The sequence below is a fragment of the Argopecten irradians genome, chromosome 11, assembly GCF_041381155.1.
Source record: "Argopecten irradians isolate NY chromosome 11, Ai_NY, whole genome shotgun sequence".
Taxonomy (NCBI): domain Eukaryota; kingdom Metazoa; phylum Mollusca; class Bivalvia; order Pectinida; family Pectinidae; genus Argopecten; species Argopecten irradians.
The window spans coordinates 21641416-21652484 of NC_091144.1; the positions used below are offsets into that span (position 1 = coordinate 21641416).

The window sequence follows — 11069 nt, forward strand, 5'->3', positions numbered from 1 at the left end:
TGTCACAAGCTTTGCAATCGTAATGGCTGCCATTTTGGGTATATTGTAATAGTCGATCCGGATTCAGGATTTACTAATATTCATGTTTTAAAAATTGAAAATGGTATTTTTTTTTTTTTAGAATTTCAGTGTGAATTTATTTTCGGACAAAATAAATTAATAATAATAAAATAATTAATAGCAAATTCATTAAAACAAATCAAATTAAAAAGAAATTTACTTTTTTCTCTCTCAGATAAATTACATTTTGAATACTACTTTAACAATGATCTGTATAATCTTTATTTAGTGCTTGTAAATTTAAGAACATTATTTCAATTTATTATCCATTATTTTGAAACATTGTAAGCTTATTCAATTAAATTATACAGTATTTTTTAATATTTCAATAAAGATATTTTAAAATAAAGGTAATAGGATTGAAATAAAGACCCAGAATAATTAAATAAATGTCCTGATATTACTTAGAAACTCAGACAGTTTAAAGCATTTAAGTGATCTTGTATTGGAAGTCGTCGATATAACCTTTGTGCCCCTCTGATGGTTATTTATCGCGGTCAAGGTGCCCTTTTCAAAACCTAGCACCATGCCCTTTTTTCCTGTGGGAAACACTAATCGGTTGGATCAAAATTCGTGCTAGGTCCCTGTGAGCAAAAGGCATGCATTCTCACCTGTTTACAGAGACTTTAGGCAAACATTCATAATATCAGGTCAATTCAAAAGTATACATTCTTCTCTTTATCAAGAGCATGTATATAAATATTTAGGCAATACACAAAGAACAACACAAAATTCTCTGGGCTTTATGCTAAAAGTTTTTAAATCCTTGTGCAAAACCAGATCTAATAACTTCATGTGCATTGATCATTGTTAAATTCATATGAAATTTAATTGTTGATACTTTCCGTATTTAACCCAAGGCTGCGAAAATGTGTTGCTACCAGAGATCAGTTCCCCTTAAAGCTTGCGTTCGCCATGACAATCCACAAGGCTCAAGAAATGACACTTGATAAGTAAGTACTGATCACAGGGACCTGGCAGGTCCCTGTGGTACTGATAGTGTGAAGTAAGTATTACTTGATAAGGCTGTCAATTTATGTTGACAAGCATGTGGCACTTAATTATAAGCTGTCATTTAGAATTACTAAACCGTATACTCAACTGATTTCATTAGATTATTAATTGTTAATTAGATTGTGTTTTACAAAAGGTATAACTCACAGGGAATTGGCATTTTCAATATAAATATTTGTTATACGATCACAAATATGATTTCTCTACTGCATAGTTCATATCCTTATATTGAGCATTGGATGGAAATCTGTGCCATGTCCCTGTGATACATGTAGTACAATCTGTTCTGTTACTTCTCATTGAGATTATTATATTCATATTGAAACTTATTTACAGTAAGTAAATTTTTCATAGTGTTTCGCAAAAGGGCATACATGTACATTCATCATTCCTGGTTATATTGAAAAATGTTTTGTAATTATGCTTATGAAGTTGGCAGATAAATGAATCTGCCATGTCCCTGTGGTTTACATAACCATGTGTCAGCTGTGTATGAAGACAGTTTGATTATGTAGGATAACTCTTTGGTAAATGACCAAATTCAGCACAATAAGACAGCTTGCTGAATCTTTCTGTGTCCGTTGTGATAAATTATTTAAATTTTAACATTTTGTTGTATGATATTATAATCCTACATACATTTTTCTCTTTCATAGGGTAGAAATTGACTGCCGTCAGATATTTAAGGCGGGACAACTAGGAGTTGCTATGGGCAGAGTACGGATGGAAAGTGGGCTGAGATTAATAAATTTCAAGAAAGAATATTGCATTCCACAACCTGATGCAGTTTTGGAGTTCGAGGAGAATGCTTCACTGCCATTAGATGAATCTTTAAGCTGTTGCAATTATCTGAGGTACAGTATATATCATTTATAAATTTACTCTTCAAATACAATTTCTTTAAATCTATTTCTTCATTATTTAATCAATCATATTTCATATTAGTAAGTTTATATCTATCATTATGGTGTTCTGTTTCTGTAACTAGCCAATCATAAACAGGAATACCAGGGTATATGTAAGTAAATAATGTAAAAGTCAAAAATGAAACTTTTTTGTTTATAATGTAATCTGTCAACATTTTCCTTCTTAGACAACCATAATTTACTCTGTAAGGAATGGATATTAACTAGCTCTGCGTGAACAGGAGATATCACAGGGACCTATCACAAATGTTTAACCCACAGTATATATTTATGTATACAATGTACATATATAATAAATTTGTGCCAGGTCCCTGTGAGAGATATGGAATTTTAATGTGTATGGCTTTGTGATTCTATAACAGGGAGACTTTTTTTTTACATATACATGTATAGAGGAAATGAACATGTATTGATATACTGTTACTTAAAATTCCAATATCCTTATCAGTCTGATTTTTTTTTTCATGACTTAGAAATCGAAGAATGTTATAAAAAAATCCTGTTGTAAATCATACAGAGACAGTACTAAATCGAAGTCAAGATGAGCGATAATGATTCGGAAACTTTTGATAGAAATCAAATAAATATTGAACAATGTTAGGTGGGTCCCATTTAGTCAAACAAGCCAAGGGTAGCCGACATTGTAACGTCGTTGCCGAGAACTTCATGTGACTACCGTAACTACGTAACGTCTGTCCGAACTCTTCCGAGGACGGGCCATGAACTTTCCGTCTTCCGTTCGGCAATAATCGTAACTTCTATGGCGATCAGTTTAAAATGAAGACATGTTTTCAAGTATCAACTTTCAACAACTGCTGTACCAACGTTATTAAGAAATCATTATAAATATTCTTTGAAATACATGTATTAACTTAATTTCAACTACATCTACAAATACTAACAATATCGGGGTCGAATCTAAATTGACTTTTTGTTGATATAAATTTACATATAGTATGGCTTTAACTATCAATAACTAGAACCTTCAGTCTATAAGAAGAACATGATATATTCACCTTGAGGTGCCCTTTTACAGTTCATGCACAATGATAATAATTTAAGTTTCTAGCATCTAATAACTTTGAGCTTTTTGTATGTGTCCAAATCATGAACCACTTTCTTTCGTTTCCTCAAAGGCCCTGGTGTCGTAAATGCAAAAGACTGCGCATATAATTTGGAGTCACTTTTTCCTGCATTAGCTTTCTTAGATATTGCTGTTTGACCAATTATAATACTATTGATGGCCGAACTGTACTGTACTGCATTCGGATTTGCATTGGCTCCATTGTATGTGGATCTCTGCTGATTGAATATGTTTTCAACAACATCAGAATTTATGATGGAAGGGGTTATGAACACTTTAAGTGAATCATCTGACAGGCATTTTGTGCACAATTCCAGAAAACCTCTAATACATGACACAAGATCTTCTATACACTGAGAAGATAGCAAACACTTTTCCTTTTGTTTCTTTGTCAAACCATTGTTGTTGTCAATGCTATTTTTCAGTTCAAGGAACCAGCTCAAGACATACTGCAACTTACTCAATCTATCATCATCTAGGGATCTGATTGGTCTGTGGTCTCTGAAGATAGTGATCATGGTAGATGTCTGTCTTAAAAGTTGAATTATCCCATTTAAGACAGACCCCTTTCCTCCCAATGTAGCCTGGTACATTTCGAAGAGGTGGAGCATGTCTGTGTTCAGGACATCCTCTGCGAGGTGATTACGCATTTTGATTGGTTGGATGGAAAAAAAATGTTCATTTGTTAGTCCGCGATGGATTTGCAGTGCATTTTGTGCATCCCATTTTTAGCAATCTATAAACATCTGTCATTGGACAGTTTCTCCTGAAGGTAAAGTGATCAATCTTGTAGACTCTTTCTTAATGACACTCTTAATGATGTTGTTTCTCACCTTCTTTATACAATGGGAATAGTCCGTCATAAAAGTAACATTTCCAAAAAATACATCACATGGATTAGTTACATTCATACTTTTATCCAAACTACTTTCTGAACCAATGTTGATATGCAAGAAAGAGCGGTTACCTGAAGCCCCATCCATACAGGTAAATGCTACAGTAAATCCAGCAGTTTACAAATTGAATACTGCCTCCCAAAAGAGTGTGTGAAGCTCTGCTGCTTGTATTTGACGGGACAGAAAGTACGCAAATGGAAAGCGAAACCCTGTCAGTCCGACAAAAACAAACTGTACCACATGGTTTGCAAGGCATCTTTCAAATTTCCCAGTTCTCAGTGTGAAGTTCACATTCGCTTCGTTGCCTAGGTCAGTAAATCCTGACAATTCAACAGCATCACCGTTTTTAAGGATTTGTAGATCCTCCTGTATGGACATTTCATCTACAATAACTCCTCCAATCATTCCTTCTGCAGGAATTTCAAGACGCTGAGCTTCCTGGTGCATCCAATAGAAAATTTCCTTTTGAAAACCAGGTTTCTGCTTTACAGAATTTTTGTACAAAATTAATGTTGAAGGGCTTGGTAGGAGAAGCATTTGACTTGAACATAAAGCTGCATACCCAAGAGGACTTCTGTTATATAGGTTCAGGCAAGTTGATATGATATCCTTACTCCATCTTCTACCGCGGGGATCCTTCTGAGAGTTTTTGGCTTGGCTAACATGTAGGTCCAACATCTCCTTACTTGCATTTGGTATAAGAGTTTTAAAGTCTTCCATGGTAGCTATAGGTTGTCTAGTGGAAAGCTTGTTATCTGGTTTCATGTTCTCTTTTAGATCTGATTTAGTTTCCTGGTGCCCAATTGTCATTTTCAAACACATTCTGCAAGAATTTGATCCAGCCAACAAATTTAACACTTTCAAGCATTTTATTGACCTGATTTTTCTAACTGTATCAGAAGTTCCATTTGCCCATGTTTCCACTGTATGATATCTCGTACACAACACATTTTTTGTCATGGTGATTCCTTCACATAATTTGATTTTTGTTACAGTATCTATGACCAGTTCAATACTTTCTGCTGAACACATGTATGTATTATTTACTTTCAATGATAAGAGGTCTATTGTTGTCTTGGCGATATCAAGTTTCCAGTACCCATCATTGCCAAATGTTACAGTTTTCTTGACATTATGGCCATTAGAGCTAAACACTGTATCTACTTCACAAACAATATCAACTTCCTGTTTCTGACACTATGGCAATATGTATGGGTAGCAGCTTCCTTACTTGATCAATGTTTGACACTTGCAAGATCCTTTAGGAAAATACCTTCATAAGACGTGAATTTTGTACCATGAAGTATGCGTCTATTGGTTTTGAGTGTTGGATAAAGTGCTAAAACATATTTGGAAAATGTTGTCAAGGTTTCAACATGTTTTGAACTGGGCACACACTCTTCAGAATCCAAAGTTTCTAATTTATATTGGTGATATAAATTTTGAAGAGAAATTGTGGCTCCATCTGATGCACAGGTACGTGCAATTAGCCTGCAAAGAAAATTGTTGTAATAGCAAGGGAAAAACAAACATTTTGCACATCACAACACCAAACATTAACTTTCTGTTTAAATAATTAATGAAATATACTTCAAACACACTGCTAATTAATGAAAACTAATAGAGAAAAATCACTTCATGACAATTAAAACAATCTGTATACTTCATGACAACAATGTGCTTGGACCGCATACCATTATTGTAATGTTCTTGTTATTTTTTGCCACTTGTGTAGTTTTAATACTGACTTATATCAGTGTGCCACCATGTATAGATTCATTTGTCAATATGCAATCATATAATTAAAGAAATGTTTACAGTGCCAGAGTAAAGAACAATGCCTGCATGTAGCTTTACATCGGATATTGAGACAAGTTGTTAATTACTCCCCCATTAGAGATTGTTGAATTATGTCCATCTGTCATTCTGCACGTATTTGTCCAAAGGTCGATATGGCTGTTATGTTGGTCATAGATAATATGCTGAAGTCATCTTTTGTCCATGAATATGTATTACACAATTATTGTTTTAGTATTACAACGGCAAATAACAATAACCATGAAATGATATTGTACCAGTAGCATGCTAGGGTTAAGTGGGCTACAAGCTTTGTTGAAATTAATGACCTTCTAAAAAGAGACCCGAGGCCATGACAAATGGTCTTGGTAATACTTTTGTGACAAACGGATACCAACTTTGTTTTACTCAATGACCCTAGACTATGAATTAAACTGCTTTCTTCATTTACAGGGATGTGACACTGGATGAGCAGCAGTACACTCAAGAGCAAATTGAGGAAATAGACAGATTATGTGCTGCAGACGTCACGCCACCAGAATATTGGGGAGATGACTTGATTGATGAGGATCTACTGGATATTGAACTAGGCGACATCAGTTCCCATGAATATCTACAGGAGGAGGAAGTAAACTTCATTCCAGCTGAATTCGACCTGCAATCTATCCTGAGTGAAATGCACCATGAGCAAGTATTTACACCATTGCAGGCCGAAATCAACAAAGCAGTCATTGCACTTCAGAGTCTATACTTTAGGGATGTGCAGAAATTCTGCAACAGAGAGTTCAGTTTGATGGGGGAAGCAATGGCCGATGTAGGTAGCCAGGAATCAAACCCAGAACCAGTAAAGGCCAGTAAACTTGCAGAGTTTTACACCAAATGCCAACAACACCAGACGTCTGCACAAACTAAAGCCAGCATTCTTCTAATGTTTCATGGCTTCCCAAAATCTGTTGATTCAAAGGTTATGAGTATGATAGCTTACAAACTACATGTGGATGTAAGGACTCATCTGTTGAAAGAAAAAGAGAAACATTATGCTATATCTGGCAAGGACACAAGTCAAAGATTTATAACAGAGAGTAGTAGAGGTAAAGTGAGATATGTGGGAGGATACTGTGTGGCCAAACTCCGGCATAAGTACATCAAGACCCAGATGACCACGCAATACCAAATTGGACCCTTAGACCAACATGAACATGAAGAGGCTACCAACATAGTGAAAATCCTTGATCACTTCAGGGTCAATGAAAGCTCTTTGTACAGAACATCTGATCATGTGGAAACACTACTTGAAACTTCTAGGAGACAGAATTCTACTCGTGGACTTGTTTTCAATACAGGATTCAGTGTATGCTTTCTTCTTGAGAGTATGTGAAAAGTTTCTTGAGCTCCTTATCGACAAAAACTTGAATTTGTATGGAGACCAGCTATTTCAGTATTCCTCAACTGCATTGTTGCAATCGAAAGAAGTATTTGATGACTTTGTAAACATTATATCTACAATTAACTTGCAAGACTTGTCAACCGATTCCTCAGTTGCTGGTGTGTTGAATGATATCATAGATATCATTTCTGTTGCCGAAAGAGTGTACAAGGAAATAGTCAACAAGTTTCTACTCGTGCTCCTTAACCAGTTCAGAAAGGACTTTCTACAAGCACTATGTGTGGAGAAAAAAATGGCCCATAGGAAGCAGATACAGTTGGAAAAAAAAACAGAAACAAAGATACCAAGAGTAGACTACCACTTTATCCTGTCTGACAAATCTCAGGGGAAATCAGTCTCACATAATTTCCTTAAAGGTTTGATTTCCAAAAATCCAGATCATCTCAATTGCATGAAAAGAAATGAACTTTTTATTCTTGCACGAGCATATCATGCAGGTATGTTTAACTTTAAAATAATGATCAATATATGCATGTGTAAACATAGTTCTAAAGATGCTGCTATAACTTATATGATAGAGAAAGAAGGAGTACAGAAAGCTATTCATTATTCTACCACACTAGCCCTCCACCTCTGGTTTGAGGGTTTGAGATATCACTGAAATGGTTGTCATATAGATTAATAATTTTTCTCCTGGTGTATACCAGCTATCACCAAAGTATTAAAATTTGTTAATGACCCTAGCTGTTCATGTAAAAACAAATCAAATCACAACAAATATAAAAGATATTGCATACTTTCAATCATACATTTATGAGAATTATGGATGAAACATTTAAATACAACGCGTGTAGCATTTGTATTATTACTATCCGGTTTACTGTTGATTTGTAGGACTTGCCCTACAATGACATCTAGTGGTGACCTGTTGAACCATTTCATTCATAAGCTCCCATTCATATTGAATAATAATCCTTTGGACCAATCATGACAGTAGTCATGGGGAGACTGCCTTCTAATTGGTAGAATACACAGTGTTATATAATACACAGCACTATCTAGGTCAACTCCCTGACTGTTGTGCCTTCTGGTGACTCCTCTAGATCTGTCCAACTTACATAATCTCTGTTAATGAAATTTCAAATTGGACTAACTATCTAAGGCTTATAGACCTGAGAGTTATAAAGTAAACTAATCAGATGTTCTTTCTGTGTACCTTAAAATAATATTTTAAGTGATTGTTAAAAAACAGATCTTAGGTAAAGGCAATATAACTTATAAGGCTGCCCTCATGTGTGCATGGTGTTACCAAAATAAGTGTATGTGCAACATAAGAAACAAGAGTATAGGGTACAAACTCATTTTTAATGAAGACTTTTGTTTTTTGTTTTCTTTTGTAATTTTAAAATCTTTTATTTCATGTAGGAACTTAAATTAAGAAAAATGTCATACTAACATATGTATTTTCTGTGATCAGTTGAATGTTCTTGAAATAATTGATATCAAAGTCTTTCTAATATGGTTTATATATTTTGATTTTGAAAATTCATTTGATTTCATTCTATTTTTCTGTTTCTCTACTGCGTTGTATGTGCAGTACTTTGAGTACTTTGATTATATAGAGTTGACATTGATGTGCATGTGTTTCAATCCAATGGCTATGACAAAAGAAATTGACACTGAAATAAAATGATCAGTTGTATGTTTTACAAAATAGTCTTGATGATTTATTTTCCACTTTAGATGATGTACTTTCCAAGGATTTGAAGAAAAAGATCATCCAAAAAGTCAATGCCAAAATTCTCTCTGCATCCGATGCTGATCATGCTTTAGGAACAGTGGAAGATCTCTCTATCAATTCGCGACCAACGACAAGTCTGGATGAATGCTTAACATCAACATCAGGACCAACTGCAAGTCTAGATGAAAGTTCAATCACTCCTGGGCCATCAGGAGAAAACATCTGTTCTGCCGGACCTGAAATTGCTGGTTCTAGTGCACTTACTAAATCTGCAACAACAGATCTTAATACATTTCCAGAAGGCCAGTTGTGCAAACTTTGTGACAGCATGATCAAGAAAGAATGCATATATTGCCATGGCTGTCAGTGTTGGTTTCATAGGAAATGTGCAGGGTTAAGTAACCATCTCAAGTGGAAGAAAGTTAGTAAGAAAAAACACCAAGTTTTTCTGTTTTGAATTTGAATAGTACAAAATATTTTAATGCTAGGAATATGGAATATTTTCGAAATCATATTGGATGGCATAGTACATGTACCTTATTTGCAGAGTCATCTCTCTTTGGCAGAATTTTGTTAAAATTTAAGATTCTTGATTAGGATATGAAATATGCTTTCTTTGTTCAATATTTCATTCCCATACTTGTATGTAACGGCTTATATATATTATTTACAACAGGGGGTGGGATAGAAGGGTTATATTGTCAAGTGTAACTGAAATGGAACTAAAAATTGATTCCCCAATTGGTATATGTTACATCAAATGTGTTAAATGGTATTGCCTTTTTACTTCCCATGCTATTTCATATTGAATATTCTGCCATAATTTGTCAACATGTTGATGTTATAAACCCTTCATGGGATACATTCAGTTGGACTTTGTTTTCTTTTCACATGTAACAGATTGGAGCAATATGTTTCAAATCTCTTTTTTTATATTACATGATTGTTTTTACTAAAAAACAACAACATTGTCATAATTGTAGCTAATTCTTTTCCTCATATAGACTTCTCCAACTTCACATTTAATATAGGCTAATTCTTTTCCTCATATAGACTTCCTCCAACTTCACATTTAATATAGAATGTAGTTTTAGATTCAAGGTATTCAGGTAAAGTTTGCTAGTTTAGAATATCTCTGTCAACAGGCTAGCAACTTTATTTCTTTATTGATTTTCATCATTTTTTATCATCAAGATTTATTCAGAGAAGTTTGATTCTTACAGCAAATGCCATAGTTGTTTTTCTTTCAGAAAATCATTCTTGGCATTCTTGCAGCTTCAACATCTACTTATGGTTATTAATTCTTTGGTTAGTCACTCACTGTTATTGTTAAGGTACCCCCGGTACATGAATTAAACTAAACAACAAATACTCCCACCACACACAAAAAAAAATATAAGAAAAGAGTGAAGATGCAAAGATATGGAAATTTGGAAAAGTATTTGTGTATATGCATGTTTTGATGAAAATCTGCTGCTGCAGTTGATACATTGTAATGATGCTGGTGCTATTATGATATTATGATTATGATGATGATGATGTCATGAAGTAAACAAGTTGTTCAACTGGGATCTTGCCAGTATTGAAAATCTAAGATTCAACTGATAATTTGGTTTTCTCTTCCTTTCAATTTTAAAATAACTCCTTGCAGCTACAGTGGAACCCATTTTATACTATGTGAATTAAAGTGTGTTAAAACAATTGATTGCTTAATTAATCAATTAATACCAAGTGCAATACTTTTGCTTGCGTTCATTTGTTTTTCTTCGGTTATAATGGAATTTCATTCAATGTAGATTGGATTCCACTGTATTTTTTGTTTGTTTGTTTTATTTATTAACGGTCCTATTAACAGCAATGGTCATGTAGGACGGCCTCCATGTATGCGGTGTGTTTGTATGTTGTGCGAGGTGAGTGTCTGGGAGACTGCGTATGTTCGTGTTGTGTCTTCTTGTATAGTGGAACTGCCCTTTTTATTCCACTGAAAGCATGCCGCCGAAGTACACCAAGCAACACACACCCACCCGGTCACATTATACTGACAACGGGCGAACCAGTCGTCCCACTCCCTGTGTTGCTGAACGCTAAGCAGGAGCAGAAACTACCACTTTTATAGACTTTGGTGTGTCTCGGCCAGGGGGCAGAACCCAGAGCCTTCCTCACA

The 11069-nt window shown here is 34.7% G+C and overlaps 1 protein-coding gene across 1 annotated transcript; it reads left to right on the top strand.

The window, feature by feature from the left end:
* Window positions 1-5337: 5337 nt before the first annotated feature.
* Window positions 5338-10550, top strand: LOC138334476 (uncharacterized). The gene is made up of 3 exons (XM_069283134.1): window positions 5338-5456; window positions 6231-7661; window positions 8908-10550. The coding sequence occupies exons 1-2, from the start codon at window positions 5338-5340 to the stop codon at window positions 7153-7155; spliced, it is 1044 nt and encodes a 347-aa protein (XP_069139235.1). The 3' UTR covers window positions 7156-7661; window positions 8908-10550.
* The last annotated feature ends 519 nt before the right edge of the window (window positions 10551-11069 follow it).

Bases quoted from the DNA above. Each gene is read 5' to 3' on its own strand.
- LOC138334476 (XM_069283134.1), top strand. From the start codon at position 5,338: ATGTTGTCAAGGTTTCAACATGTTTTGAACTGGGCACACACTCTTCAG. The intron at 5,457-6,230 runs GTACGTGCAATT...CTTCATTTACAG, and splicing joins TGGCTCCATCTGATGCACAG to GGATGTGACACTGGATGAGC.